Source organism: Hordeum vulgare, chromosome 4H, assembly GCF_904849725.1.
Source record: "Hordeum vulgare subsp. vulgare chromosome 4H, MorexV3_pseudomolecules_assembly, whole genome shotgun sequence".
Classification (NCBI taxonomy): domain Eukaryota; kingdom Viridiplantae; phylum Streptophyta; class Magnoliopsida; order Poales; family Poaceae; genus Hordeum; species Hordeum vulgare.
The window spans coordinates 575,669,007-575,696,929 of NC_058521.1; the positions used below are offsets into that span (position 1 = coordinate 575,669,007).

At 46.1% G+C, this 27,923-nt stretch overlaps 1 protein-coding gene across 1 annotated transcript; it reads left to right on the plus strand.

Moving 5' to 3' along the window:
• Positions 1-8,991: 8,991 nt before the first annotated feature.
• Positions 8,992-10,105, plus strand: LOC123447176. The gene has a single exon (XM_045123757.1). The coding sequence runs from the start codon at positions 9,234-9,236 to the stop codon at positions 9,753-9,755; it is 522 nt and encodes a 173-aa protein (XP_044979692.1). The 5' UTR covers positions 8,992-9,233; the 3' UTR covers positions 9,756-10,105.
• Positions 10,106-27,923: the final 17,818 nt, after the last annotated feature.

Sequence of the window (27,923 nt, forward strand, 5' to 3'; positions counted from 1 at the left end):
TGCCATGTAACATTGGGAAGACATGGCAACTGACAGGCATGCGGGCACGGCAGTCCCACTTAGTTGTCATGTAACACTGGGAAGACATGGCAACTGACAGGCATGCGGGCACGACAGTTCCACTCAGTTGCCATGTAACACTGGGAATGCATGACAACTAACAAGCATGCGGGTGTGTGGGCGCGACGCCAGTTCCACCACACGTCGGGTTGGCAGCCGCGAGCTCTGCATGCGCGAAACACGCGTGTGGGCGAACTAATAAACGCCCACACACCAGCCCCTTCCTACATGGCACAAAAAATGTACCAAAAATTGCCAAGATTCGTGCAACCACAAACAGACAGCTATCCATGCATGTGGGCGGTTTGCAAATGCCCACACGTGTGGGCGTTATCTTTTTGAAAAAGGATCGGGCCACCTTACTGCACACTTGCTACTATTGTTATTTGTTAGTTGTTACAAATTATCTTGCTGAAGAACTATATAGCATTGTTACTCACTACACTTGCACAGAATATGCTTAAAACCGCTTGTCATTTCCTTCTGCTCCTCATTGGGTTCGACACTCTTACTTATCAAAAAGACTACGATTGATCCCCTATACTTGCGGGTCATCAAATTTATCTTTTGAGAAGGGACGGGAAGAGGTTTTACCGATGAGGACGGCCGTGTCCTTGGCAGGTCCGGGATATTAGCCACTCTCGAGCCGTTAGGGCTCTTTTGGTAGAACGTGACTTCCTAACAATACGTCATTGGTTCAGGCGCGGGACACTTCAATGTCTCAACCCAGTGCCTCCATCTCTGCTTAGACATAGCAATTGCTTTAGAGGCACCAAAATATATTGCATGCATGGGCGAGGAAGTTTGAAAGGACTTATTATGTCGCCAAGATTGTAGTTAGACATGCCATCAATGAATTTCATCTTCGTGAAATTCATTCATTCCCCCTTGTATATTCTCGCTAGGGACACACAAAAGGCTGCATCATTTTTGAAGGCTTTTCGAATTGACCGGGTGGCATCATCAGTCCCATTGTACATGCACAATAGATGCTGGCGTTGCCGAAGAGGTTGGATTTTAGGACGATGGTCGTTGTCATCACATCTATAATAGTAACGCTTGTGTTTGACAGACACATCAGCTTAGATGCAAGACGAGCCATGTTAGGTTCATCCTTGTGAGAAATGCTCCACGGTCTCCAGCTGAAGCATTTCTTCGGAAGATCCATAGAGAAGAATGGGAGCCCGGGCCGAACTGTGTCATGGAGTGGAACATCGGCCATACAGAACCACTCGGACGCCCACATCTCATCTTGTCGAGAGGTGCCAGTGGGGTAAATGGTCCCGATTATTCTGCATACTTCGGCAGCTCCCACCTCATGCAACTTCCCATCTGGGGAACATGGCATTCCGTAGAAATATTTTCTCAACAACTCGAAATGTGCTTCGCAACCGAGATTAACTTTGCAAAGGGCAAAAAACCCTATGATGTACAAGATCGTATTAGTGGTCATATGATGGAGTTGGATTCCATAGAACTCAAGCAAGCTGCGGAGGAAGGGATGGATTGGAATCTCAGACCATGGAGGAGTAAGGGAACAAAATATACCTGCTCATCCCCGTGAGGGATGGGATGGTTGTCGACATGAGTTTGCCCATCCATGGGTATTAAGCCTAGGAGGATTGGAGACAAATGTGGGTCTAGTAGGCAGCCCTATGTGAACAACCTTTCAGCTGGAGGTGCATGACAGAGCAGCTTCCCCAACCGTCTTTGAGGGGGGCCATGGGGGCGCTTAGAAGAGCTTGCGTCGTTGGACATTGCTGGAACTCTCCAGGCTAGACCTTGGAGGAGGAAAATGGTACTAAGAAGTGACCGAGTAAGCCAAGATATGCTTGGTCATGGCTTTAGGATACATACGAGTTAAATAAAGCTAGAAAGGGCGATGCTTCGACATCTGGCTATAAAAGTGGTTCAATTTCATAGGCGGCTCAACACTCAAGGCAACACATGGTGGGATAAGGGCCGAAGAGAACTCATATGTTCGAACTAAAGACTCTAAAGCTTGAATAGGAACTCACGTGTCGAGCCGAAGACTCCTAGCCGAAGTTATATATCTGAAGAAGACTATCATTCTTGGCATCAAAGACTAGTTCGGCGGCTACTAACGGCGTCCTGTACTAGGGGGTCCAGCCTAGCCAACCTAGTACGTGGGCCGGACTAACGACCCATTATTAAAGGACTCCGAAGGCCTCTAAACCTGTGGCGTAAGCATACCGAAATTCACCAAGACGTGGCGTGCACTTCAGTTATGTTTATTAGAATTCGGCATCTAATCCATAGATGGCAATCGACCATGTGTAACCCTAGATACCCCTAGTGCCTATATAGACGAGAAGGTTTTAGTCCTAGGGACATATTCATTCACGATCATACCCCAAGGGTTTTGACCACAACTTACGATCTCGATCAACTCTGTACTTTGATACACCCATAATATAAGCAAGAACATGATATAGGTTTTTACCTCCTTTAAGAGGGGCCGAACCTGGGTAAAAAGATTGTGTCCTTTTTCTCTCATTACCCGTCGATTCGATCTCATAGCTCGCCCCCTCTACCCGAGGTCTGCCGGTTTTGACACCGACATGCGCGCTCCTCCTACTCCATCGTCCGCCTCGCCTCGCCTCATCACGATGCGTCGCGGGTTGCAGGAATGAGCCGAGCCTTATTTATTCCGGTCCGAAATGGTTAATTAATTGTAGATTGATTAATGAATCGCTAACGGAAGTGCCATTGTCCGAAATGTTAGATCGTTGGTTGTTTGAAGACTCGATCATGGGCCTGGCCCAGGCCCATCTACCCGATGACCTATGTAAGGAGGCACTCGTGTGCGTAGTGAACCCTAACTTCACTCCCCCTCCATTTATAACCCTAGGTGTCATCTATTGTTCCTCTCTCTATGATTCTTCTCGCGATTCCATCTCGATCCGTCTCAGCGCGATTGCTCCCGATCCGTCTCCGTCTCCGTCCTCCTCTGCTTTTATTACTTCCCCTACATCGACACCATGGTCGACGACGCCGTCGCTGAAAGGACGCGAGTGTCGCCTAGAGGGGGGTGAATAAACACTTTAAAATAATTACGGTTTAGGCTTGAACAAATGCGGAATAAATTAACGTTTAATTAGTCAAGCACAAAATCTAAAACAACTAGGCTCATCTATGTGCACCAACAACTTATGCTAAGCAAGATAAACAACTATGTGATACCAAGATATATAAAAAACAATATGGCTATCACAAAGTAAAGTGCATAAGTAAAGGGCTCGGGTAAGAGATAACCGAGGCATGCGGAGACGACGATATATCCCGAAGTTTACACCCCCGCGGATGCTAATCTCCGTTTGGAGTGGCGTGGACGCACAATGCTCCCCAAGAAGCCACTATGTCCACCGTAATCTCCTCACGCCCTCGCACAATGCAAGATGCCGTGATTCCACTAAGGGACCCTTGAGTGTGGTCACCAAACCCGTACAAACAAGGTTGGGACAATCTCCATAACTAAATTGGAGGCTCCCAACAACACCATGAAGCTTCACCCCAACGGAGTGTGGCTTTGAGGTGACCTCAATTGCTCGAGCCAATCTCCACAACCTAATTGGGGACTCTGAAGCTTCCCCAAAGCTTTACATCACAATGATTGAGCTCTAAGACACCACCAACTGTCTAGGGCACCAAGGCACCCAAGAGGAACAAGCTCTAGGGTGCACAAACACCCAAGAGTAATAAGCTTCTCAAACTTTACTTCCACGTATCAACATGAAGAACTCAGAATATGCACCAAATGCAATGGCAAGGGCACACGGAGTGCCCAAGTCCTTCTCTCCCAAATCCCACCACAACTAATGCTATGGAAGAAAATGAGAGGGAAGCGAAGAACTCTAAGATCTAGATCCAAGGGGTTCTCCTCACATACAGGAGAAAGTCAATGGTGGAAACGTAGATCTAGATATCCTCTCTCTTTTCCCTCAAGAACTAGCAAAAATCATTAGAGGGATTGAGAGTTAGCAAGCTCGAAGAAGGTAAATAATGGGGGAAGAACACGAGCACGAAGGACTAAAAACCATTGGGGAAGAAGATCCCCTTAAACATGTCTCCCCAATTCCAACAGTTATGTGCACTCGTCATGCACAAGTGATACTATCGCTTGCATGAGTGATAGTACCACTTTGTGCAGTAGTTTCAAGGAAAATCATGCAAATGGAAGAAACATTGAGGCGGTAGTGCCGCGAGAGCGGTACTACCGCACCCACTAGTGGTACTTCCGTCCAGATTTGTACTATCACCCGTAAATTCCGTTCTACTGCCGGACGAAGGAGTGAGCAATCCAGGGAGAAAAATATAAGCGGTACTAAAGCGGAAGTGGAGGGCAGCAATATCCCTCGAGCAGGACTATCGCTTCCACCGCAGCGGTACTTCCTCTTAACACAGAAAAACTATCGTGGCACTAAAACTGCCACGACTTTCACATACAAGCTCCGAATTGAGCAAACTCAAGCTTGTTGGATAGCAGACGACAAGAACTATCCAAACAATGATATGATGCAGTATAAAAATACCAATGATATAGAGATGTGGAACCTCTCTGAATGAAGAACCAAAAAAAACTAACATCGAAAACAACATAGAAGATGCACATGGACTCCATTTTAGATGAACTCAAGCTTGCCATAAAGATGACCATAAGCTCCAAAACACCAAACAAGAACCAAGAAATATGATGCAAGGATGAAATGGTTGGAGTGCTCAACGAACGATACGATCAAGCTACTCACTTAAGAGCCCCCCCCCTTGATAGTACGACAATCGATCCTACAACCCGGTCTGCCAACTACCACCATGAGACCGGTAAAATAGAAAACCTATCAAGGACAAACCTATACCTTGCACATAGTCCACTTGAGATAGATGATGACGATCTTGACTTCTTGAATATGGACCACCTTTCTTGATTGCGTTGGTTCGATGAAGACTAGTTGATTGCTCCCCCATACTCCACTATGGGCGAGCCACTCTTCAACACATCTTCACAATGGACGGCAAGCTTCAAGCATGATATCTTCGTGATGCTCCATTTGAACTTGCACACCGCAATCTTGATGACAATCACCACTTGATGTCATCCTTCGTGGGTCATAAGAGATCTTCCTCTTGACTCAAGCCCATGGAAACAAACCTAACCCCACATAGAAGTCCCACTTAGACAATGGGTTAGTACATAAAGCAAAATGGGCAATGATTACCATACCATGGGATCACCGGATCCCTCTAGGTACAACTTATACGCTTTCTGTGTTGATCAACTTGATTCACTTTTTGCAAACCAACCCGTGGTTGGATGGTTAGGTGGACTGTGGTATCCCCTGCCCACCAGAGTTCAAGTCCTAGACTTGATGTTGGTGCTTGCGTGAGAGGAGAGAAGACGTTCCCGTCGACAACGAAGGCGTCAGTGGCGACTTCGTCAATCTCAAGATGATGTGTCAGCTTAGTCTCCCGAAGGTGTTCATATGGGTAGGGTGTGCGTGCGTGCGTTCATAGGGGTCAGTGTACGCTCGTGTATGTGAACGACTTCGATTGTACTATGCTAAAAAAACTTGATTCACTCGTTGACTTAGTCTTTGATCAACCTTGTATCTTATCTTGTCTCTTCATCAAAAGGTTCTTGAAGGTAAACATGAATGTTCACACAATCTTCTTCTTCAAGACATGCTTGCAATAAGCTCAACTCCCACACGACCAATCTATAGATAAAACATTGAATACCACCTTGGTCCACAGACGACACCGGGGCTACTATTGTCATCGTCGTATGGGCATGGCCAACCGGAGGGTATGGTTCGTTCACATCCGTCGTTTACTTGTTCACATGCTAGCCGCATACGTTGTGTTTGTAGATGCTTCGATTCTATGTACTGTATATAATCATATGCTTACATAATGATACGAGTTCCATTTCGCGATTGCCATGCTCATCGCTTACTCATTGATTAGTCTAACCGTGACTGTGCTGATATTTCCAACATAAATCCTCTCCCGTCTATTAGGGCCTTGACTCATGATTACTAGGTTACGGGTATGTGATACCTTCTTTTCCGTTGCTTTGCACGAGCTTTTCTATACTCCCATATAACATCGTCTGAATCGCATGGCAACTCAGTGGCGCCGCCGCTCGACTGCGCGCCGCGCGCACCATCCATATAGATTACGAATTGACCAACGGTCTGAAGTCTGAACCCATGCTCACCACGAGCAGGAGCAGGCGATCGACAAGCCGACCACCATACACGTGGCCGCCGATCGCGCCATACCGTGCGTGCGTGCGCTCCCGTCCAGAAGCCAATAAACCGAAGCCACACTCCCCGACCTCGACGCGACCCGACTCGAGGTACCCTTCATACATAACGCGACCCCACCCCACGCGCGAACGTGCACGTCAGGCGAGGCCCGAGCCGGGACGCGCGTCTGACCGGTCTCCTCGCGCGCGCGCGTGCGCGTGCGGTGACCGGCGACCGGCGCCACCACTCGCCAAAACTCTTGTCTTATGCACCCCCGGTCGCCGTCGCGGGCCACGCCGCTTGTCTCCCTCTAGACCACAGCCCTACAATACAATTCTTCTCCCTGCTTTATTTTGCCATCTGCCTTTTTCTTTTCAGGTGTAAAACACTTGGACGCAGGGAGAAGGCAAAGCGCGACCGGATCCCATCCCACTGGGAGAGACGTGCAATTAAAGATAGCCAGCGTCTTTTGACCGCCGTGGCCGTGTAGACTGTAGAGGCACGCACCTCTTCTCTTCTCTTCTCTTCTCTCATCTCACGCCGTGGCCCTTTTCCATTTTTTGTTTCGACCGGTCAACATGGGCTACTAGAAAAACAAGAAGCATGTTGGTTTTGTTTTGCTCCTTTATTATTAGCAGACGCGCGAGGTGACGGAACGAAACGAAGCAGGGGGTGTCCACAACCACAACGGAAGCTCGGTCTGTAGCACGATCGACGACGCGTCTCCCGCGCTGGTGGTCGTGGCCAAGTTCAGTCTGGTGTTATTGTCAGTACTGCCGACAGAATTTATTGCTGGCGATCGGGCCATTCCCTGTTGATTGATTCTGTCAAGACTCGAGAGCCATTTTTTTCTCAAGGGCCATTGTGGTGTAAATTACGCCAAAATAAAGATCGCGTGCTAGTTACATTTCCAACATAAATGCATGCGCACAGAACTCTCGGGTAGACACCTCAACGTGTTACTCAAAAATGTCCGATTGTCATCGTGCCGCGACGGTTGTCCTACTTTTTTTTGGATGGTGTCGTATCTTTTCTCACGGGCTATGTTGTGGAGCCGTGCAATGCACGGTGAATTCTCTTTCTTTCTTAAATAATGATGAAGAGACAAATCTTTTGCCTTGATATCAAAAAAAAAAAAATCCGATTTGGCGGGCTACCAGATCTCGCTTGCCGGTGCGCTTGCAGCAAGATGCAGAGGTGATATCTATATGATGATGGCGCGGTCGCCGCGTAGGGGTGTGCGGGCCAGTGGGGGTGCGGGTCGACATTGGTTGGCTTTATGTGGGTGGTTGCCGAGATGGTCGTGGGGGTGGGGGAGCATGCGTGACTGCTGTCGAAAAGTGTCTGCGGGGGCCTTTTCCCTCTGTGGAAGTACTATCGTGAAGTTTCTCGACCATTCCATCCTCGAACATACTTCTTCGGGCGAAAGCCTAAGACCCAACATGGTCCGGCCATCGTTCATGCGACACTTCTTTCATTGTGGCATCACCTTGAAGACCGGTAAACTTATTCGCGGTGGCTAGACGCACATGGCATTTGCGGGCAGCACACGTTGTGCCAGCAATTTTACAGTGTAGGTGAAGATGTTAGGGACATTGCGATGCATCTACCGTGTTGCGATTTGTGTGGCAATAGAAGCATGATCACAACATGCCTTTGTCGTCGACCATCTCGCAGGCCCGTGAGGTTGTTCTAGCATCATCATGCATTGTAGCATGAAGTCGGAGTTGTAGTGTCGTGGGGGAACGCGGTCGACAACTATGCTAGGCTAACGGTTGGTTTTGTGGTCGGCAATCTCAACTAGAGACATCGGGTCTCACTAAAAGGAAGACATGTTTTTCCTCTTGCGAGACTTGTCGCCGAAGTAGGAGTTGTCTAGTCTTCGACGCGTTCGACATCCAAGGTCAAGGCTCTTTGGGTGGTTGTCAGTGATGAAGTTGAAGTCGCTTGTTCAAAAAGAAGTGACGTCGATGATATTTGCACACGACGTCGACGGCGTTTCTCTCTCCAATGATGTGTGGGTCTTTGTAGATAGCTAGGCCGATGGGGTGCCCCGTTTTATCGGCATGATGTTACCGATTTATTTCGATTTTTTGTTAATTAATAGAATGCATTCCCTTCTTAATTAGCCGGTAGAGCCAAAGAGTTGTGATTTCAACAAAAAGAATTGAGATTATATAACAATTTTGAAGAGAACCGGGGAGAACGCTACTTTCCATACCATGAGAGCTAAATAACACACGTCCTAGGCCATACGGGAAAAGTGATATCACTCTCATTTGTGTTGTGGGATCAACTCCATGTCAGCTTTCACTGTGATCTTGTTGTCATTGGCAAATGCTAGTACACAGATGCTGCAGTTTCAACACCGAAAACCCCTCTCCACTAGACAGGAAAAGGAAAAGTATACGAAAGAAATCCGAAATAAAAACAAAACGGTTTTGCTAAAAATCAGTCGACTGAGACTTCACGAGGTCTCAGTCGATAATATAATCCATTGATTTTGCATTAAGATTCGTGTAGATAATTTTTTAAGTTTTTTAAATACTATACCACTTGACTGAGACTTTGCGAAGTCTCGATTGACTGAGACCTAGACACACTCAAAACAAAAACATTCTTTTGTTGCCCCTATGGACGCGCCAATAAAGCACTACCACCTGGCACCGTGCAGCTCCACCTCCCGCGACAAGGGTGACATTTCCACCTCGCTTCGTCGACCTCGAGTCTCCTCTCCCCTGCTCTTCATATCTCATCTCTCTCTCCACCCCCACCCTCTCCGAGCAAGGCATCAAACACCGGCAAGAACACGACCGCCAACACCGGAGACCGATCGGCACAGCGAGCGCGAAGGCGCAAACCGATCGATCGAGCTGGTTAAGACCGAGTTCAGCTTCTTCGGCCATGCGGAGGTCGGACTGGGAGGACCGGTGCCGGCGGCACCCGGAGCACCGGCTGTCCAAGGGCGTGTGCCCGAGCTGCCTCCGCGACCGCCTCGCCCACCTCTCCGCCAACTCCTCGGCGACCACCACCCTCACGCGCGCCTCCAACTCGGCCAGCACCTCCCCCTACTCCTCCACCGACTCCCCTCCGCTCCACCACGCCGCCCTCTCCGCCGACACCACCTCCGTCCACGTCGTCGGCGCCGGGGCCGGCTCCTCCTTCGTCAACGTCTCTGCCTTCTCGCAGCCGCTCATGCCGACGACCGCCAAGAAAGCAGCAGCAGGGAGGCAAGAGGAGGCCAAGGGAAAGGAGGGCGAGGCGAAGAAGAAAAAGAAGAGCAGCAGCAAGAAGAAGATCGGGAGGTTCCTGTCGAGGCTCGTCGGGACGGAGAAGCGGCGGAGGACTGGGGAAGGCGACGGCGGCGAGCTCTTCCATTCCAGCACCATGAAGGAGAAGTCGTCGACCAAGTGGGTCTTCTTTTGATCAGGCCACCAACCATGATCGAGAACCATGCCTGGCCTTTCTCGGTTCTCACTTCTCGATCGATCGGGTATTGGTTTTCTTTGTTTCCTCTGTTTTTGTTTTACAACAAGTATTCTTCTTGAGCTTGATTTGATATTTTCCTCAAGCGCCGTGTATATACACGAGATCAAGTAGCTGACCGTAAGGAGACGCATACATATATGGTGAAATTGCATATGGTTATTGATTTTTTTTTATATATATGTAGGACAGGGTGTATGGATGTAAATTAACGTGTATTTGTATCTAGCATAGCATGTAGTATGTACAAGTACCATGTGAAATTGAATGCTCCTGTGATTCACGAATTATACCATAGCTTTGCTTAATTTTCTCGGTAGCTACATGCATACCGTTGGTCTTGCTACTATCCGTACTCGTTACTTGTTCTGACTGACGACGGGGATTGATTGAACACATCAGCGGAAAGAGAAAGCAAAATGTTTGCATCGTATACATACATGGAGATGATCATGCATACAAACACAACACACACTGATGGAGGAGTTAATTTATGCTCCAATTGCTTCTTTGCTACTCCACTCCACTCTTCTTACTTTAGCTTTTTGTCATGCCTGAATCATCTTTCCATTCTCTCGGCTGCTTTTGATCTTTTAGCCGGCCGGTGATCCAACGTTTCGACGTGAAGCTGCTTGTCTTGACCGGACTTGTTTGGCCAAAGCCCGTCGCCGGTTGTCCGCCCTGCGTAAAGCAGCTCGATAGCCCCAGAAGTGCGCCGACGCAACTGAATAGACGCCATGAAAAACAGCAAATATCTCGAGCTCGAGGTGCATACAAGCACGTCGAGCTCTCTCTGTTTAAATGGACCAGACTAGCTCAGCTCAACTCAGATCAACAAACCCATGGCGACGACGAGAGCAACGAGGAATGTGCGTGCAGCCGTGTACGACCGGCACAGAGGCAAGAGAAGGTCAGAGGAAGCAAAAAACAAATGAGACGGAAACACTAATCCTTTGGCGACCGGCCTCTAAAAAACCAACAGCTGAGCTGATCATAGAAAACTCCGTTGACCGTACCTGTAGCAGATCAGGTTAAACGGATACACCCGATTGCGTCAGGTATACATATAGATCCTCATCACGAATCAAAGTTAGAATATGTCTCCAGGAATCGTGCCGTCCACGCGTGCGCGGCGGCGGCGGCCGGTGGTGGAACCATGGCGACTGGTGCACCCGCCTCCGACTGCGTGGAAGTTGCACCCCTGCCTGCTGCCCTGCCCCGGAGCCCGGCCATGACCGGCCGATGGGGACCTGCCAGCGACCCGGACGGATCCTCCCGCCGACGTGGAAATGACGAATGAAGCTTGGACCCAGCGGCGCACGGGCGCCCATCCGGCCGAAAGCGCACCGCCGTTTGGCCGCCGTCGCAGATTCGCAGGTGCCCCTCGCCGTCCCAAGGCCACACGGCCGGAGAAACTTGGTCGGAACGTGGCGTGTGGGGGGAGATGAGGGGAGAGCCGGAGCAGGAGGTCGGTCGTCGTGTCGCCGTGCGGGAAGCGGGCGGTGGCCGTGGGTGTCGTGGTGCTGCGACCGTGCGGGGCATCGACCGACAACACCGAGTAACATTTCTTTTTCAGGCTATAAACGCGGAGTAGTAAGTTGATGGGCCTGACCATAATGACAGTAACTATTTCATTTGAGCGCAGTAAAATCAAAATCGCTCACAAGCGTATAATCATTTCTATAAATGTATACACGCATAACCTATTCATTTGAAGGCCTCTAGAAAATCAAGCCGGCATATCGTATTGGGATTGATGAAGTCGTTGCATGTGTCTTTGTAGTCTATAGAAACGTCTCCATTCATATAACGCACATCGTCAAAAGACATCAAATAGATCTGAAAAAATACGAGCATCAATGTCAAGTTTGATACTTATACTCTTATGGGTAGGGGATACCGCTGTCCTCTTAAGGGCATCTTCAACGACAACCCGCGAATTTCCCCCGGCATCCTTTGCGGATCAGGGGACCGGTCCACACACACGGATGCGTGATGACGACATCTAACGCTAGTTGCATACATTTTGACAACAACTCAAACCAACGAGACAAATTCGATCAAACCCGACGGATTTCACTCAAGTTCGGATATAATTTACATAAAAAGACCGATATTTCGACTGCTTAACTAAAAAAACAGAAGAGAAAAAAATAAATCCTATACTGGATGACCACCTCATACGCGTGGCCGTCCTGCCGAGCCGCACAATGTCTCCGTCAGTCCCGTCGTCGTCATGGTGGTCCCTCGAGCGGCGGACCGGCACCGGAGGGCCGCGACAGCCTTGTCCGGCGGCTGCCTGCCCCTCGCGGAGGAGCCGCTCCGCTTCTTGTTGTGTCATGCAGAGTGCCGCTGCGGCCACTGCCGACGTGGCCTTCGGAGCCCTGGTGGTGGCCTTGCCACGACCGGGGTTGGCGGAGCAGTCGCTAAACGACCACTCCTCGCCGATGTTGGCGAGCTCGTCATCAAGGCGGCGGCGACGTATGGTGACCGTCTCCACGGTGGTCACGGAGCGGTGGAGCGCCCATGTCATGGCGAGGTCCACGAAAAGGTTTTTAGATGGGCTGCTACGTATTAGTAGGCTGATCTTTTTAAAAGATCCGCTGCCTAGCGAGCCATCAGATATGACATAGTCGGTTGGATAGAGTTTTTTTTACTTTGCAACAAGGGTTTTGCTGCAGAAATATTTATAACTGAGGTTATGTTGCAGGTTTTTTTCAAACGTGGTTTGTGTTAGAGAAAAAGATGAAACATATGTCGGGTTGCAGATTTTATTTTATCAGAAGTGTTGTGGGATCTAGTCTCTGTCCGATTTGCAATTAGTGGCTAGTTGAACAACCTTTTTTCAAAATAATGGACCACACACAGGAATTGGCTCCCTGCCATCTGATTAAAACCCATCTAGCGAACCTGGAAGCAACTGATATTCGTCCAAGATCGGTCGGTTGAGAGCAAACATTTTCCAATTTTTTTCTTCTGGCTCTTTTCTTTTCGTTTCCTATTTTATTTTTATTTTGTTTCTGTTGATTACTTTCCTTTTCTTTTTTATTAGTTTTCCTTTCAAGTTTGCATTTTATTTTTTCCATCTTGATTAAGTATTTTTTTTCTTCAAAAGATAGAGACCCACACATTTAATTAATAATTTTTAATATGTGAACGTTTTTATAGTTACACAAACATTATTTGAATTAACATGTACTTTTCAAAAATATATGAGCACATTCTAAGTTGCATGAATATCTTTTCTAACTGAGTGAACACTAATTTCCTGAGCATTCTTTTAGTAACACGGAATACTTGGTAAAATTAGATGTACATATCATATCTTCTATATACCTAAATAGCTACCTCCAATTAACAATTTTAGAGCACATGCAGCTATGCCACCACATCACCTCAATAAACTTTAGAATTTAATTATATGCATACACATGTCCTTCATACAAAATTTTCTTCTCTCACACTTTTGTAGGCTTTTTCAAACTCGATATCGGTCACTGACGGCAAATATTATGTGATCTGTGATATGCAGTATATTATTAATTTAAATATATATGTTCACACAATTGAATCTTTTGAAGATATATTGGAAACACACAGGGGTGTCATCTAATATACTTATTATTATCTGAACATATGTGCTTCCATATCATCAAAATTGTTGTAGCCGTTAGATTTAGTAGCTTGATCCACTAGCATCCACCTGATCTACACACGAGAATCCTGTACCATGTAACACGCATTAGTGATGCATATATAATATGGAACTCCCCTCATGTTAGGGCTTGCTCCTCTTAGCGACTCCCATCGCCGTTGAGACTTTCTCACTGCTCCACCGACACCGCTGACACTTTTGCCGCCGCCTCCTTCCCCCTCCTCTATCCGCGCTTGGGTTGATTAAGGGGCAACCCTTGCGTTGCTTCCCGGCCTTGGTGTGGTTTGAGTTAGGGTTCTGGCTGCGATTGGCATTGGGTACTAGGGCTTTTGAGATGGCTAGTAAGGCATCTGCTTCTGCGTTGAAACTGGAAAAGGATCTGGAGGAACTGATGGGAGAACTTGGCATCGAGGAAGAGGATCTAGATGACCTTGCTTTTGAGGACGTGATCACTGAAGATGCTCCTGAATCTAGATGGCTCACAATTGGCAAGGTACATACTTCTTGGGAGTATGGAGCCTTTTGGTTTTACAAGAAAATGAGAAACACATGGGATCTTACTCAAACCGCCAAGTTTAGATCTTTAGGCAATAATCTCTATACCATGCAATTCTCCTGTCTCGGAGATTGGGATAAGGTAATGGAGGGGGGGCTTGGGCCTTTTGAGGATAACTAGTCCTGCTAACTCATTATGATGGTTTTACCAAGCCATGTCCTCATGAACAATAATTACTACTCACACAATATCAACATGTTCAAGATCATAGGTGTAATAATAATAATTAAGGATCTGAACATAATGTCTTCTACCAAGTAACCCAACAAGCATCAACTACACAATATAATCAACACTACTAGCAACCCATAAGTACCAATCTGAGGTTTTGAGACAAAGATTGAATACACATGACGAACTATTGTTGGAGATGAGATGGTGCTCGTGAAGATGTTGATGAAGATTGGTCCTCCCACGAAGGAGGAAGCATTGGTGATGACGATGGCTTCGATTCCCCCCCCCGGAGAGGAACTCCCCTGGCAGAATCCCTCGTTTTTGCCTCGAGACCGTGGTGCTTCGTCTCGAAAGATAACTTATGATTTCTTCTAGGGTAAAACACACCATATAGGAGAAGATGGTGGCAAGAAGGCCAGCTGGGACCCCACAAGCTATCAGGGTGCGGTGAGGGTGGGCGCTGTGTTAGCTTGTGCCCCCGGCTGGTGGCCCCTCTCCGGTACATTTTTGGCCCAGAAATTTTTAAATATTCTAGAAAAATTCTCCGTAAAATTTCAGGTCATATGGAGCAAGTTGATTTTTCTCCCTTTTTCTCGGTTTCCCGGTCTAGAATTCCAGTTTCCAGATATTTCACTCTTAGTGATGTACCTTCATGTTTAGGGAGAAAAGATATAAGAATTTTATGGTAATAATGGATAATGGACACGAGCAACACAAATATCAATAATAATTATGTTGGAAATATGCCCTAGAGGCAATAATAAAATGGTTATTATCGTATTTCCTTGTTCATGATAGTCGTCTATTGTTCATGCTATAATTGTATTAACAGGAAACCGTAATACGTGTGTGAATAAATAGATCACAATGTGTCCCTAGCAAGCCTCTAGTTGGCTAGCTCGTTGATCAATAGATGATCATGGTTTCCTGATCATGGACATTGGATGTCATTGATAACGGCATCACATCATTAGGAGAATGATGTGATGGACACGACCCAATCCTAAGCATAGCACTAGATCGTGTTGTTCGTATGCTAAAGCTTTTCTAATGTAAGTATCTTTTCCTTCGACCATGAGATTGTGCAACTCCCTGATACCGTAGGAGTGCTTTGGGTGTATCGAACGTCACAACGTAACTGGGTGACTATAAAGATGCACTACGGGTTTCTCCGAAAGTGTTTGTTGGGTTGGCACAAATCGAGATCGGGATTTGTCACTCCGTGTGACGGGGAGGTATCTCTGGGCCCACTCGGTAGAACATCATCATAATGAGCTCAATGTGACTAAGGAGTTAGTAATTGGATGATGTGCCGCAGAACGAGTAAAAAGACTTACTGGTAACGAGATTGAACAAGGTATAGGGTACCGACGATCGAATCTCGGCCAAGTTCTATACCGATAGACAAAGGGAATTGTATACGGGATTGATTGAATCCTTGACATCGTGGTTCATCCGATGAGATCATCGTGGAACATGTGGGAGCCACCCTGGGTATCCAGACCACGCTGATGGTTATTGGCCGGAGAGGTGTCTCGGTCATGTCTGCATGCCTCCCGAACCCGTAGGGTCTACACACTTAAGGTTCGATGAAGCTAGGGTTATAGGAAATTGTTATACGAGGTTACCGAAGGTTGTTCGGAGTCTCAGATGAGATCCCGGACATCACGAGGAGCTCCGGAATGGTCCAGAGGTAAAGATTGATATATAGGATGGATGGGTTTGGACGCCGGAAATGTTTCGGGCACCACCGACAACGTGTCGGGACCATCATAAGGGTTCCGGAGGCCCACCGGGAGGGGACACCAGCCCCGGGAGGGTACATGGGCCAAGTGTGAGAGGGAACCAACCCCTGGGTGAGCTGGTGTGCCCCCACACCCAGCCCAAGGCGCCCAAGAGAGGGAAGGGGGGAAACCCTAAGTCAGGTGGGCCTTAGGCCCACCAGGGGGTGCGTGATACGTCCATTTTGCATCATGCTTTCATGTTGATATTTATTGCTTTTTGGGCTGTTATATTGCTTGTGGTACCATATTTATGCCTTTTCTCTCTTATTTTGCAAGGTTTATTTGAAGAGGGAGAATTCAGGCAGCTGGAATTCTGGATTGGAAAAGGAGCAAATCTTAGTCCACTATTCCGCACATCTCCAAATGCCCTGAAAGTTACATGGATTTTTTTGGGATTATATAAAAATTACTGGGCGAAAGAAGTACCGGAGGGGGCTGCCAGGGCGCCACAAGCCGCGACACCGCCACCCCCCTCGTGGCGGAGTGGGGGCTTGTGGGCTCCCTGACGGCCCACTGGCCCCCCTCTTTTGCTATATGAAGGGTTTTGGTCGGGAAAAAATTAGAAGGGAGCTTTTTCGTGGTTTCGCCGCCGCCACGAGGCGGAACTTGAGCAGATCCAATCTAGAGCTCCGGCAGGACGATCCTGCCGGGGAAACTTCCCTCCCGAAGGGGGAAATCGTCGCCATCGTCATCACCAACACTCCTCTCGTCGGAGGGGAGGCATCTTCATCAACATCTTCATCAGCACCATCTCCTCTCCAATCCCTAGTTCATCTCTTGTAACCAATCTTCGTCTCGCAACTCCGATTGGTACTTGTAAGGTTGCTAGTAGTGTTGATTACTCTTTGTAGTTGATGCTTGTTGGATTACTTGGTGGAAGAGTTTATGTTCAGATCCTTGATGCTATTCATTACACCTCTGATCATGATTATGATTATGTTTTGTGAGTAGTTACTTTTGTTCCTGAGGACATGGGATAAGTCATGTTAATAATAGTCATGTGAATTCAATATTCGTTCGGTATTTTGATATGCTGTATGTTGTCTTTTCCTCTAGTGCTGTTATGTGAACGTCGACTACATAACACTTCACCATATTTGGGCCTAGAGGAAGGCATTGGGGAGTAGTAAGTAGATTATGGGTTGCTGGAGTGATAGAAGCTTAAACCCAAGTCTACGCATTGCTTCGTGAGGGGCTGATTTGAATCCACTAGTTTAATGCTATGGTTAGACTTTGTCTTAATTCTTCTTTTGTAGTTGCGGATGCTTGCGATAGAGGTTAATCATAAGTCGGATGCTTGTCCAAGTAAGGGCAGTACCCAAGCGCCGGTCCACCCACATATCAAACTATCAATGTAACGAACGTGAATCATATGAACATGATGAAACTAGCATGGCAGAAATTCCCATGTGTCCTCGGGAGCGTTTTTCCTCCTATTAGACTTTGTTCAGGCTTGTCCCTTGCTACAAAAGGGATTGAGCCAGTTGCTGCACCATTCCTGCTACTTGTTACTTGTTACTTTTTGCTTGCTACGTTTCACCTCGCTACACCATCACTTGTTACCGCTACTTTCAGTGCTTGCAGTTATTACCTTGCTGAAATCCATTTATCAGAGCCTTCTGCTCCTCGTTGGGTTAGACACTCTTACTTATTGAAAGGACTACGATTTATCACCTATACTTGTGGGTCATCAAGACTCTTTTGTGACGCCGTTGCCGGCGAGTGAAGCACCTTTGGTAAATGGAAATTGGTAAGGAAACATTTTTATACTGTGCTGAAATTTATTGTCACTTGTCACTATGGAAACTGTTCCTTTGAGGAGTTTGTTCGGGGTATTGATACGTCTCAAACATATATATAATTTTTTATGGTTTCACGCTGTTATCTTGTCTTCTTTGGTTGTTTTATGTACCTTTTATGTCTTTTTTGGGACTAACTTATTAATTCAGTGCCAAGTGCGAGCTCCTGTTTTTTCCGTGTTTTTGGCTCTTTTCAGATCCGATTTTGGATCGGAGTCCAAACGAAAGAAAAACTCCGAAATGATTTTTTCCCGAACGGAAGAAGACCAGGGGCTTTTGGGCCAAGCCAGGTGGGCTCCACGGAGCCCACAAGCCCCCACTCCGCCACCAGGGGGAGGCGGCGGTGGGCAGGCTTGTGGCCTCCCTGGCCGCCCCCTGACCTAGGTCTTTGGCCTATAAATTCCCAAATATTCCGCAAAAAATCAGGGGAGCCTCGAAAATACTTTTCCACCGCCGCAAGCTTCCGTTTCCGCGAGATCTCATCTGGAGACCCTTCCCGACGCCCTGTCGGAGGGGACTTTAGAGTTGGAGGGCTTCTTCATCATCATCATCGCCCCTCCAATGACTCGTGAGTAGTTCACTTCAGACCTACGGGTCCGTAGTTAGTAACTAGATGGCTTCTTCTCTCTCTTGGATCTTCAATACAAAGTTCTCCATGATCTTCATGGAGATCTATCCGATGTAATCTTCTTTGGCGGTGTGTTTGTCGAGATCCGATGAATTGTGGATTTGTGATCAGATTATCTATGATATATATTTGAGTCTTTGCTGATTTCTTATATGCATGATTTGATATCCTTGTAAATCTCTCCGAGTCTTGGGTTTTGTTTGGCCAACTAGATCTATGATTCTTGCAATGGGAGAAGTGCTTGGTTTTGAGTTCTACCATGTGGTGACTGATACGTCTCCAACGTATCTACTTTTGCAAACTCTTTTGCCCTTGTTTTGGACTATAATTTGCATGATTTGAATGGAACTAACCTGGACTGACACTGTTTTCAGCAGAATTGCCCTGGTATTATTTTTGTGCAGAAATCAAAGTTCTCCAAACGTCCTGAAAATTTACTGGGAGCCGTTTTGGAAAATATCAAAAATATCTGCGCCAAGTTCCACCTGAGGGGGTGGGCCAGTGGGCCACAAGCTCCTGCTCCGCCACCACCCCCTGGTGGCGGTGGGTAGGCTTGTGGGGCCCACAGGCACCTGCCGCCCCCAACTCCAGCTCTATAAGTTGCCTTTCGTCCCAGAAAAAATAAAAAGAGAAGTTTTCGTCGCGTTTTCGATACGGAGGCGCCGCCACCACCTGTTCTTCATCTGGAGGGCAGATCTGGAGTCCGTCTTGGGCTCCGAAGAGGGGAAATCGTCGCCATCGTCATCATTAACCTTCTTCCCTCTCCAATTCCATGAAGCTCTTCGTTGTTCGTGAGTAATCTATTCGTAGGCTCGCTGGGCGGTGATGAGTAGGATGAGATCTATCATGTAATCGAGTTAGTTTTGATGGGGATTGATCCCTAGTATCCACTATGTTTTGAGATTTGATGTTGCTACTACTTTGCCTTGCTTAATGCTTGTCACTAGGGCCCGAGTGCCATGATTTCAGATCTGAAATTATTATGTTGTCACCAATATATGTGTGTTTTAGATCCGATCTTGCAAGTTGTAGTTACCTACTATGTGTTATGATCCGGCAACCCCGTTGTGACAATAACCGGAACCACTCCCGGTGATGACCATAGTTTGAGGAGTTCATGTGTTCACCAACGTCTAATGCGTTGGTCCGGTTCTTTATTAAAAGGAGAACCTTAATATCCCGTAGTTTCCTTTTGGACCCCGCTGCCACGGTAGGGATGGACAATAGATGTCATGCAAGTTCTTTTCCCTAAGCACGTATGACGACACACGGAATGCATGCCTACATCACATTGGCGAACGGGAGCTAGCCACATATCTCTCCGTGTTATAGCTGTTGCATGATGAATATCATCCAAACAAATCACCGTCCCATTGCCTACGAGTTGGTCCTACTGCTGTTACTTGTCTTGCTCTGCTGCTACTACTACTGTTGCTACTGCTGTTACTTGTTTTTCTCTGTTGCTGCTGCTACTACTGTTGCTACTGTTGTTACTTGTCTTGCTCTGCTACTACTGTTGGTACTACTGTCGATTGCTACTGTTGCTACTTGCTACTGCTGTCACTACTACTGTTCCTTGCCGTTGCTATTGCTTGTTACACTGTCGTTACTCGTTACTTTGCTGTTACTACTGTGCTTGCAGATACTAATCTTTCAGGTGTGGTTGAATCTGACAATTTCAGCTGCTAATACTTGAGAGTATACTCTCACCTCCCGTCGTGCAAACCAACAAATTGGGTCGAATACTCTACCCTCGAAAACTGCTGCGAACCCACCCGCTGGTGGGCCATCAACAACATTCTTCTAGTCTCGTTACTGGGGAGTGCTTTCAGCATTCTTCTGGTGCCGTTGCAGGAGAAGGTTTGTTGTCATAAGCATTCGTCTAGCTAACGCAGAGATTGCAGGATCAGCATTTTTCTGGCGCCGTTGCCGGGGAGGTATTGCTATATTCTTTGAGTCACTTGGGATTTATATCTGCTGATCACTATGAAGAATCTGAAGGATCCGAAGACCAAAGTATTGCCCTCAACTACGAGGGGAGGTAAGGAATTGCCATGTAGCTCTGCACTTGATTCACCTTCACTTATGAGTAAGTTTGCGACATCACCTCCTGCTAGAAATCTTGATATGTCGCCTGTGCTTGATGATGCTTGTGATACTACTGCTAGATATGCTATTCTTGATACTATGCCTGATGATGCTATGCTTGATACTATGCCTGATACTGCTAGAGATGCTATGCTTGATACTATGCGTGATGATACTATGCTTGATACTATGCCTGATACTGCTAGAGATGCTATGCTTGATACTGCTTTGCCAGATGATGCTAGAGATGCTATTTTGCCTGATGATGCTATGCTTGATACTGCTAGAGATACTCCTTTGCCTGATGTTCCACTAGGAGTGTTCCTTGATGCTCATATTGCTAGAGTTACTGCCAATGCTCGTGATGCTTCTGAAATTACCGATACTATTGAGATAGAACCTGTTTTTGCTCCTACTAGATCTAGCTCTCCTAGATATGAATTGCCTGATATACCTGAAGGTTACGTTATGGAGGGAGAGATAGCTGAGGGTTTTCTTGTGTGTAAGGATGCCTATGACGCTGAGAAATTACTTCTCAAGTGGAAGGAAAAATCTCGGGAAGCTAGGATGAAAAATGACCCGAAGTTTGCCACTTCGCCTATCTTTGTCACCGATAAGGATTATGAATTCTCTGTCGACCCTGAGATAATCTCTCTAGTCGAATCTGATCCTTTTCACGGTTATGAGTCTGAGACGGTCATAGCCCATCTTGCCAAACTATCCGAAATAGCCAACCTCTTCACTAATGAGGAGAAGATCCGCCACTACTATATCCTTAAGCTGTTTCCTTTCTCTCTAAAGGATGACGCTAAAGTCTGGTTCACCTCTCTTGCTCCTGGATGTGTGCCTAGTCCCCAGGAGATGGTCTATTACTTCTGTGAGAAATATTTCCCTGCCCATAAGAAGCAAGCTGCCTTGCAGGAAATATACAACTTTGCTCAACTCCATGAAGAGAGTCTTCCACAAGCTCTGGGAGGCTCATCCAGCTACAGAATGCTTTGCCTGATCACCCTCTTAAGAAGAATGAGATACTTGATATCCTCTATAACGGACTTACCGATGCCTCTAGAGACCACCTACATAGTTGTGTCGGTTATGTTTTTAGGGAACGAACTGTAGAACAAGTTAAGACCCTACTAAATAACCTCTTGATCAACGATAATGCTTGGACTATTCCCGAACCACCTCCCAAGCCAACTCCTAAGAAAAGAGGTATTCTATTCCTCAGTCCCGAAGATATGCAAGAAGCCAAGAAATCTATGCAAGAGAAAGGCATTAGATCTGAAGATGTCAAAAATCTACCACCTATCAAAGAGATCCACGGTCTCGATAACCCGATACAGGTAGTGGAAGTGAATTCTCTGCGTAGGTTTGACGAGAGTGATATTCCTTTTGATAAACCTGCTAGCCTATGCTTTGATGAATTTGACAACTTTGTTGCCAAACAACAGAGTTTCAATGATTATGTTAGCAGACATTTGGAACAAAGTACTCGTATGCTTAGCCATTTAAGTGCTTGTGTAGACAGAAATGTCAATGCTTTGAAGCTTCTGAGTAAACATGCCTCTATGATTACTACTCAGGTAGAACAAGTACTTAAAGCTCAGAATGACTTGCTCAATAAACTAAATGACAACTCTGTGAGAGTCATTACTAGAGGAGGCAAGATGACTCAGGAACCTTTGTATCCTGAAGGTCATCCTAAGAGAATTGATCAAGATTCTCAAGGAATGAATGCTGATACACCTAGTTATCCTAAGGAGAAGAAGAAGGATGATAGAAACCTGCACGCAGTTCACCAAATACTGTCACACCTGAAGAACCTAATGATATTTCCGCGTCTGATGCAGAAACACAATCAGGTGATGAACATGAACCTGGTGACAATGTGGACAACGATGTTCATAATAATGCTCAACCTAGCCATGATGAGGATGTGGAGGTTGAACCTACGGTTAATCCTGATAATCCACAACCTAAGAGATACGACAAGAATGACTTCACTACTAGGAAGCATGGTAAAGAAAGAGAGCCATGGGTTCAGAGACCTATGCCCTTTCCTCCTAAGCCATCCAAGAAAAAAGATGATGAGGATTTTGAGCGCTTCGTTGAGATGATAAGACTCGTCTTTCTACAGATGCGGTTAACTGATATGCTCAAGATATCTCCGTATGCCAAGTACATGAAAGATATCGTGACTAATAAACGGAAGATACCAGATCTTGAGATCTCCACCATGCTTGCCAATTACACTTTCAAAGGTGGAACTCCTAAGAAACTTGGTGATCCCAGAGTGCCCACTATACCTTGCTCCATTAAAGGAAACTACGTAAGAACTGCCTTATGTGACCTTGGAGCCGGTGTTAGTGTTATGACGCTCTCTCTTTATCGTAGACTTGAGTTGGATAAGTTGACACCCACTGAAATTTCTCTGCAAATGGCCGACAAATCAACTGCTTTCCCTATCGGCGTTTGCGAGGATGTGCCTGTTGTGGTTGCTAACACCACTATCTTAACAGACTTTGTTATCTTGGATATTCCCGAAGACGATGCCATGGCTATCATCCTCGGAAGACCCTTTTTAAACACTGCAGGGGCTGTTATAGATTGCAACAAAGGCAACGTCACTTTCCATGTCAACGGTAATGAGCATACAGTGCACTTTTCGAAGAAACGATATCCAGTACATTGCATCAATGCTATCGAAAAGACTTCATCGATTCTCATTGGGAGCTTTGAATGCCCTATTCCTCATGTCAAGATGAAGTATGATTTGCTTGTTGGGGAGATACATATCCGCATTGAGGTGACTTAGTGGCTATTCGAAAATTCTCCGTTCTCTTTTGCGATTCGAGAAGGTTTTGTCATAAGGACTTGATCAATCCTATTGACGGATTTCTTTCGATGACCATGAAACGGATGAATCAAAGAGTCACATACCTCTGTTTTGAGCTTTATTTTTCTGTTGCTTAGAAGAAAAATGATAGAATTAGTTTAGTTTTTCCTGTTTTTTGTTTTAGCGTCCCGGAGAAAAATACCTCGAAAATAAAAGTTCTCCGATGGTCCTGAAAATTTAGTATGATTTTTTCTGGAATTTTTGAAAATTTCTGGGCCTGAGAGCTGGCTTGGGGGCCAGACCAGTGGGCCACAAGCCCCCCACCGCCACCTACCCCCCTGTTGGCGGGGTGCAAGCTTGTGGGGCCCACAGGCACCCCCTCCACTTATTCCAGTTCCCAGCCTCTTCTTCCACCTCCAGAAAAAATCGTTTCGCAGCTCAAACCCGTGTTCTTGCGCATTTGGCTGTGATTTTCGATCTCCTTGCTGAAAGCACCATTCTCCGAACCGTTTTGGGGAAATTACTCCTTGGTAAGTGACTCCTCCATTGGTCCAATTAGTTTTTGCTCTAGTGCTTTATCCCTCGCCTATTCTTGCTACCTTGGTGACCGTGTTCTTGAGCTAGAAATGTTGATTTTAGCTGGTCCCAAGTAGTTTTAGCGCGTGATACGGTCTCTAGGCACTATTAGGAGTAGTTGCTACAAGGTGTGGTTGGGCTTTATTCACTTTTCTCTTGAACTTCAAAAATTTCAGCATAAGGAAATTATGTTCAGGAGGAAGTTTCATGGTGGTTCCTCAAGTAAGAAGGGTCCTCGTCTCTCCTTTCAGGAGCCCGAACCTTTTCAACTAAGGGACGGACCGGTACAACCATGTGAATGGCCTTCCGATAAGTTCATGATCGAAGCAGGTTTCAAGGATGAGTTTGATGCACTTGTACGCAATGCCGGGTTAGAAGAATTCCTCTCAGATAAATGTTTACAATATGCTATGCTCACTGCCTCTTTCTTGCGTAGATTTAAATTCTCAGTTGGCCGTGGCTCATCCATACTGTTTGATTTGTACGATAAATCCTATACCGTGGATTTGGAGGACTTCAATTGGATTTGCAAGATACCTGATCGGGGTAGTGTTAATGATCCTCCTAAGTCTTCAGTCAGAGACTTTGTCTCGAGTATAACTGTTGGAGAAACCAGAGATATCACGCAAGCCACCATAGGAAGCATCCATTTCCCTGCCTTGCACTACCTTGCCCTCTTCATAGGTAGGTGCATTAACGGAAAGGGTGCACATTGTCACCTATGCGCTTCAGACCTTTGTATCCTTAAGAGCGCAGTAACAGGTGACAGGAGCTTCAATATGGGAGCTATAATAGCAAGGAGGCTGAATAAAAATGCCAGTGAGGGGGGTTTCTTTGGTGGAGTTTATGCTACACGCTTAGCAAATTTTCTTGGGGTATCCATCCGTCCAGAAGACCCTCCTCTCCGTACAGCCTACCTTGATCGTGTCGCTCTAACACACTGCCAGTTCCTTGAGAGAGATCATGGATCCCTTCTATACCACTTGATATTTAACCGGCAGCGTGTTTTCCATATTACCCTTCCTGCTCCTGCTTTCTTTGACTTTCAGGTAAAACAAAGATACTACATAACCATAAGGGAGGCAGAGGAGTATGAGAGGGAGGCGACTGCTGCTCGACTTCGTGAGGCAGCTATTCAGCAGTGGCTGCAGCACTCCCGTATAACACCCATTATGACTTTGGGTTTCGCCAGGATCATCCTTGGGAGTAGACCAAGCTAGGCCAAAAGCCTAAGCTTGGGGGAGTACGTGTTCTCACCGACTTTACATTCATGCTTATGCTTTCACTTTGTTAGCCGGTGTTTACACTTTGCCACTGTATTATCCATGCTAGTTTCTTTTTGTTTTCTTGTTTTGTGTCCTTTTGAGAAAACCCAAAAAGATTTTCTTTCTTCTTTTGCTTGTTGGGAGTTTTCCCGTGTAAATAGTTTTCTTTTTCTTTGTGTCGAGGTAGAAGATATTGGTTACAATGCTTATTGGTTCTTGCATGGTTACCTGTTTAGCTTTCAAAGAGCCATATTATTTTGTCTTCTCCATTGTGTTTGCCTGCAGATTCAGCTTAGTCCAATGCACTTCTTGTCGTTTTCATCGTTCGATCGTGCAAATGAAAGGCAACAATGATGATATATGATGAACTGAGTGAGACTGAAAACCTGGTATGAACTCTATCTATTTTGTTTTTGTAAATATGACTAGCTTGTCGACCCAGATTTAGCTTTGTTATGAGAGAACCATGTTTGCAATGACAACTTAGAGATCATAGTTTCTGATGCCATGCTTATTTAGCTGAGAGCTTATAATGGTTTGTCTCGAATGCCAACATAGATTTTGAGATGACTATGATGTAGTATGATAGGATGGTATTTTCCGTTGAATGTTTCAAGTGGCCTGACTTGGCGCATGTTCATGCATGTGGTTGAAACAAAATCAACACAGCCTCTATGATGTTCGTGTTCATGGTGATTTATATCCTGTTCATGCTTGCATTCAATGTTAGTCAAACTCATTGCATCTTGATGACTGTTGTCGCTCTCTAGTTGGTCGCTTCCCAGTCTTTTGCTAGCCTTCACTTGTACTAAGCAGGAATACTGTTCGTGCATCCACCTCCATAAACCCAAAAGTTTTTCCATGAGAGTCCACAATACCTACCTATTTGCGGTATCTACCTCTCGTTCCAAGTAAATTTGCATGTGCCATTCTCTAAACCTTCAAGAAATAATCTGTTTTGCATGCCCGAACCGCTCATGTGGTGACAGAGGGCTATTTGTATCTTCCATGCTAGGAGTGTTATCCTCGACATGTGTTTATTCACAGTCATTCACGAGAAAGGGGCTGGTATTTGGGATGCCCAGTTCCACGCTTAAATCGAAAACATAACTGTAAAACAAGACTCCCCCCGGATTGATGTTAGTATGGACGGTACCCGAGGATTCGGCTAGCCGTGGAGTGTGATTGATTGGTGGTGGGGGAGTTAAAACTTTACTTTTCTGTTTGGGAACCGCCTATAGCATGAGTAGCATGGAAGATATTGAGAACTCTTGGTCATTGCGTTGACAATGAAAGCAGGCCACCCAAAATTATTATCTCTGTTTTCAAAGCTTGAGCTCTGACACCTCTGCAAATCAATGCTTCCCTCTGCGAAGGGCCTGTCTATTTATTTTCCTGTCGAGTCATCCTCCTCTTATATAAGCACCAATTAGAGAGCACCTCTGTCATTTTTATGCTTTTGCTTTTGATTGATATTGAGTATGACTATGACTGGATCTTTGCTGCTATGAATTACAATGTTTAGTCAGCCCTTGATCTTTGAAAGTGCTCTGCATTTATGTTTTGCGGTCTCAGAAAGAGCTAGCGAGATACCACCTATTCATATTGCTTCATGCTTGTTTTGATTGAAGTGTTGGTATTTGAAACTCATTATTATTTGCTCGTTAGGTGATTAGGCCATTGATATTAGTTTACCGTGAGACCCTTGTGTCATTTGCTTATGTGGTTAACTTGTGATCTTTCTGAAATTATGGTTATGAGTTAGACATAGTTGCAACAACAAGATCAAACGGAGTTTGTCAAAAAAAATTCTTTCTCTCTCAGTTTGTCAACTGAGTTGCTTGAGGACAAGCAAGGTTTTAAGCTTGGGGGAGTTGATACTTCTCCAACGTATCTACTTTTCTAAACTCTTTTGCCCTTGTTTTGGACTATAATTTGCATGATTTTAATGGAACTAACCTGGACTGACGCTGTTTTCAGCAGAATTGGCTTGGTGTTATTTTTGTGTAGAAATCAAAGTTCACCAAACGTCCTGAAAATTTACGGGGAGCAGTTTTGGAAAATATCAAAAATATGTGTGCCAAGTTCCACCTCAGGGGGGTGGGCCAGTGGGCCACAAGCCCCTGCTCCACCACCACCCCCTGGTAGCGGTGGGCCGGCTTGTGGGGCCCACAGGCACCTGCCGCCCCCAACTCCAGCTCTATAAGTTGCCTTTTGTCCCAGAAAAAATAAAAAGAGAAGTTTTCGTCGCGTTTTCGATACGGAGGCGCAGCCACCACCTGTTCTTCATCTGGAGGGAAGATCTGGAGTCCGTCTTGGGCTCCGGAGAGGGTAAATCATCGCCATCGTCATCATCAACCTTCTTCCCTCTCCAATTCCATGAAGCTCTTCGTCGTTCGTGAGTAATCTATTCGTAGGATCGATGGGCGGTGATGAGTAGGATGAGATCTATCATGTAATCGAGTTAGTTTTGATGGGGATTGATCCCTAGTATCCACTATGTTCTGAGATTTGATGTTGCTACTACTTTGCCTTGCTTAATGCTTGTCACTAGGGCCCGAGTGCCATGATTTCAGATCTGAAATTATTATGTTGTCACCAATATATGTGTGTTTTAGATCCGATCTTGCAAGTTGTAGTTAGCTACTATGTGTTATGATCCGGCAACCCCGGAGTGACAATAACCGGAACCACTCCCGGTAATGACCATAGTTTGAGGAGTTCATGTGTTCACCAAGTGCTAATGC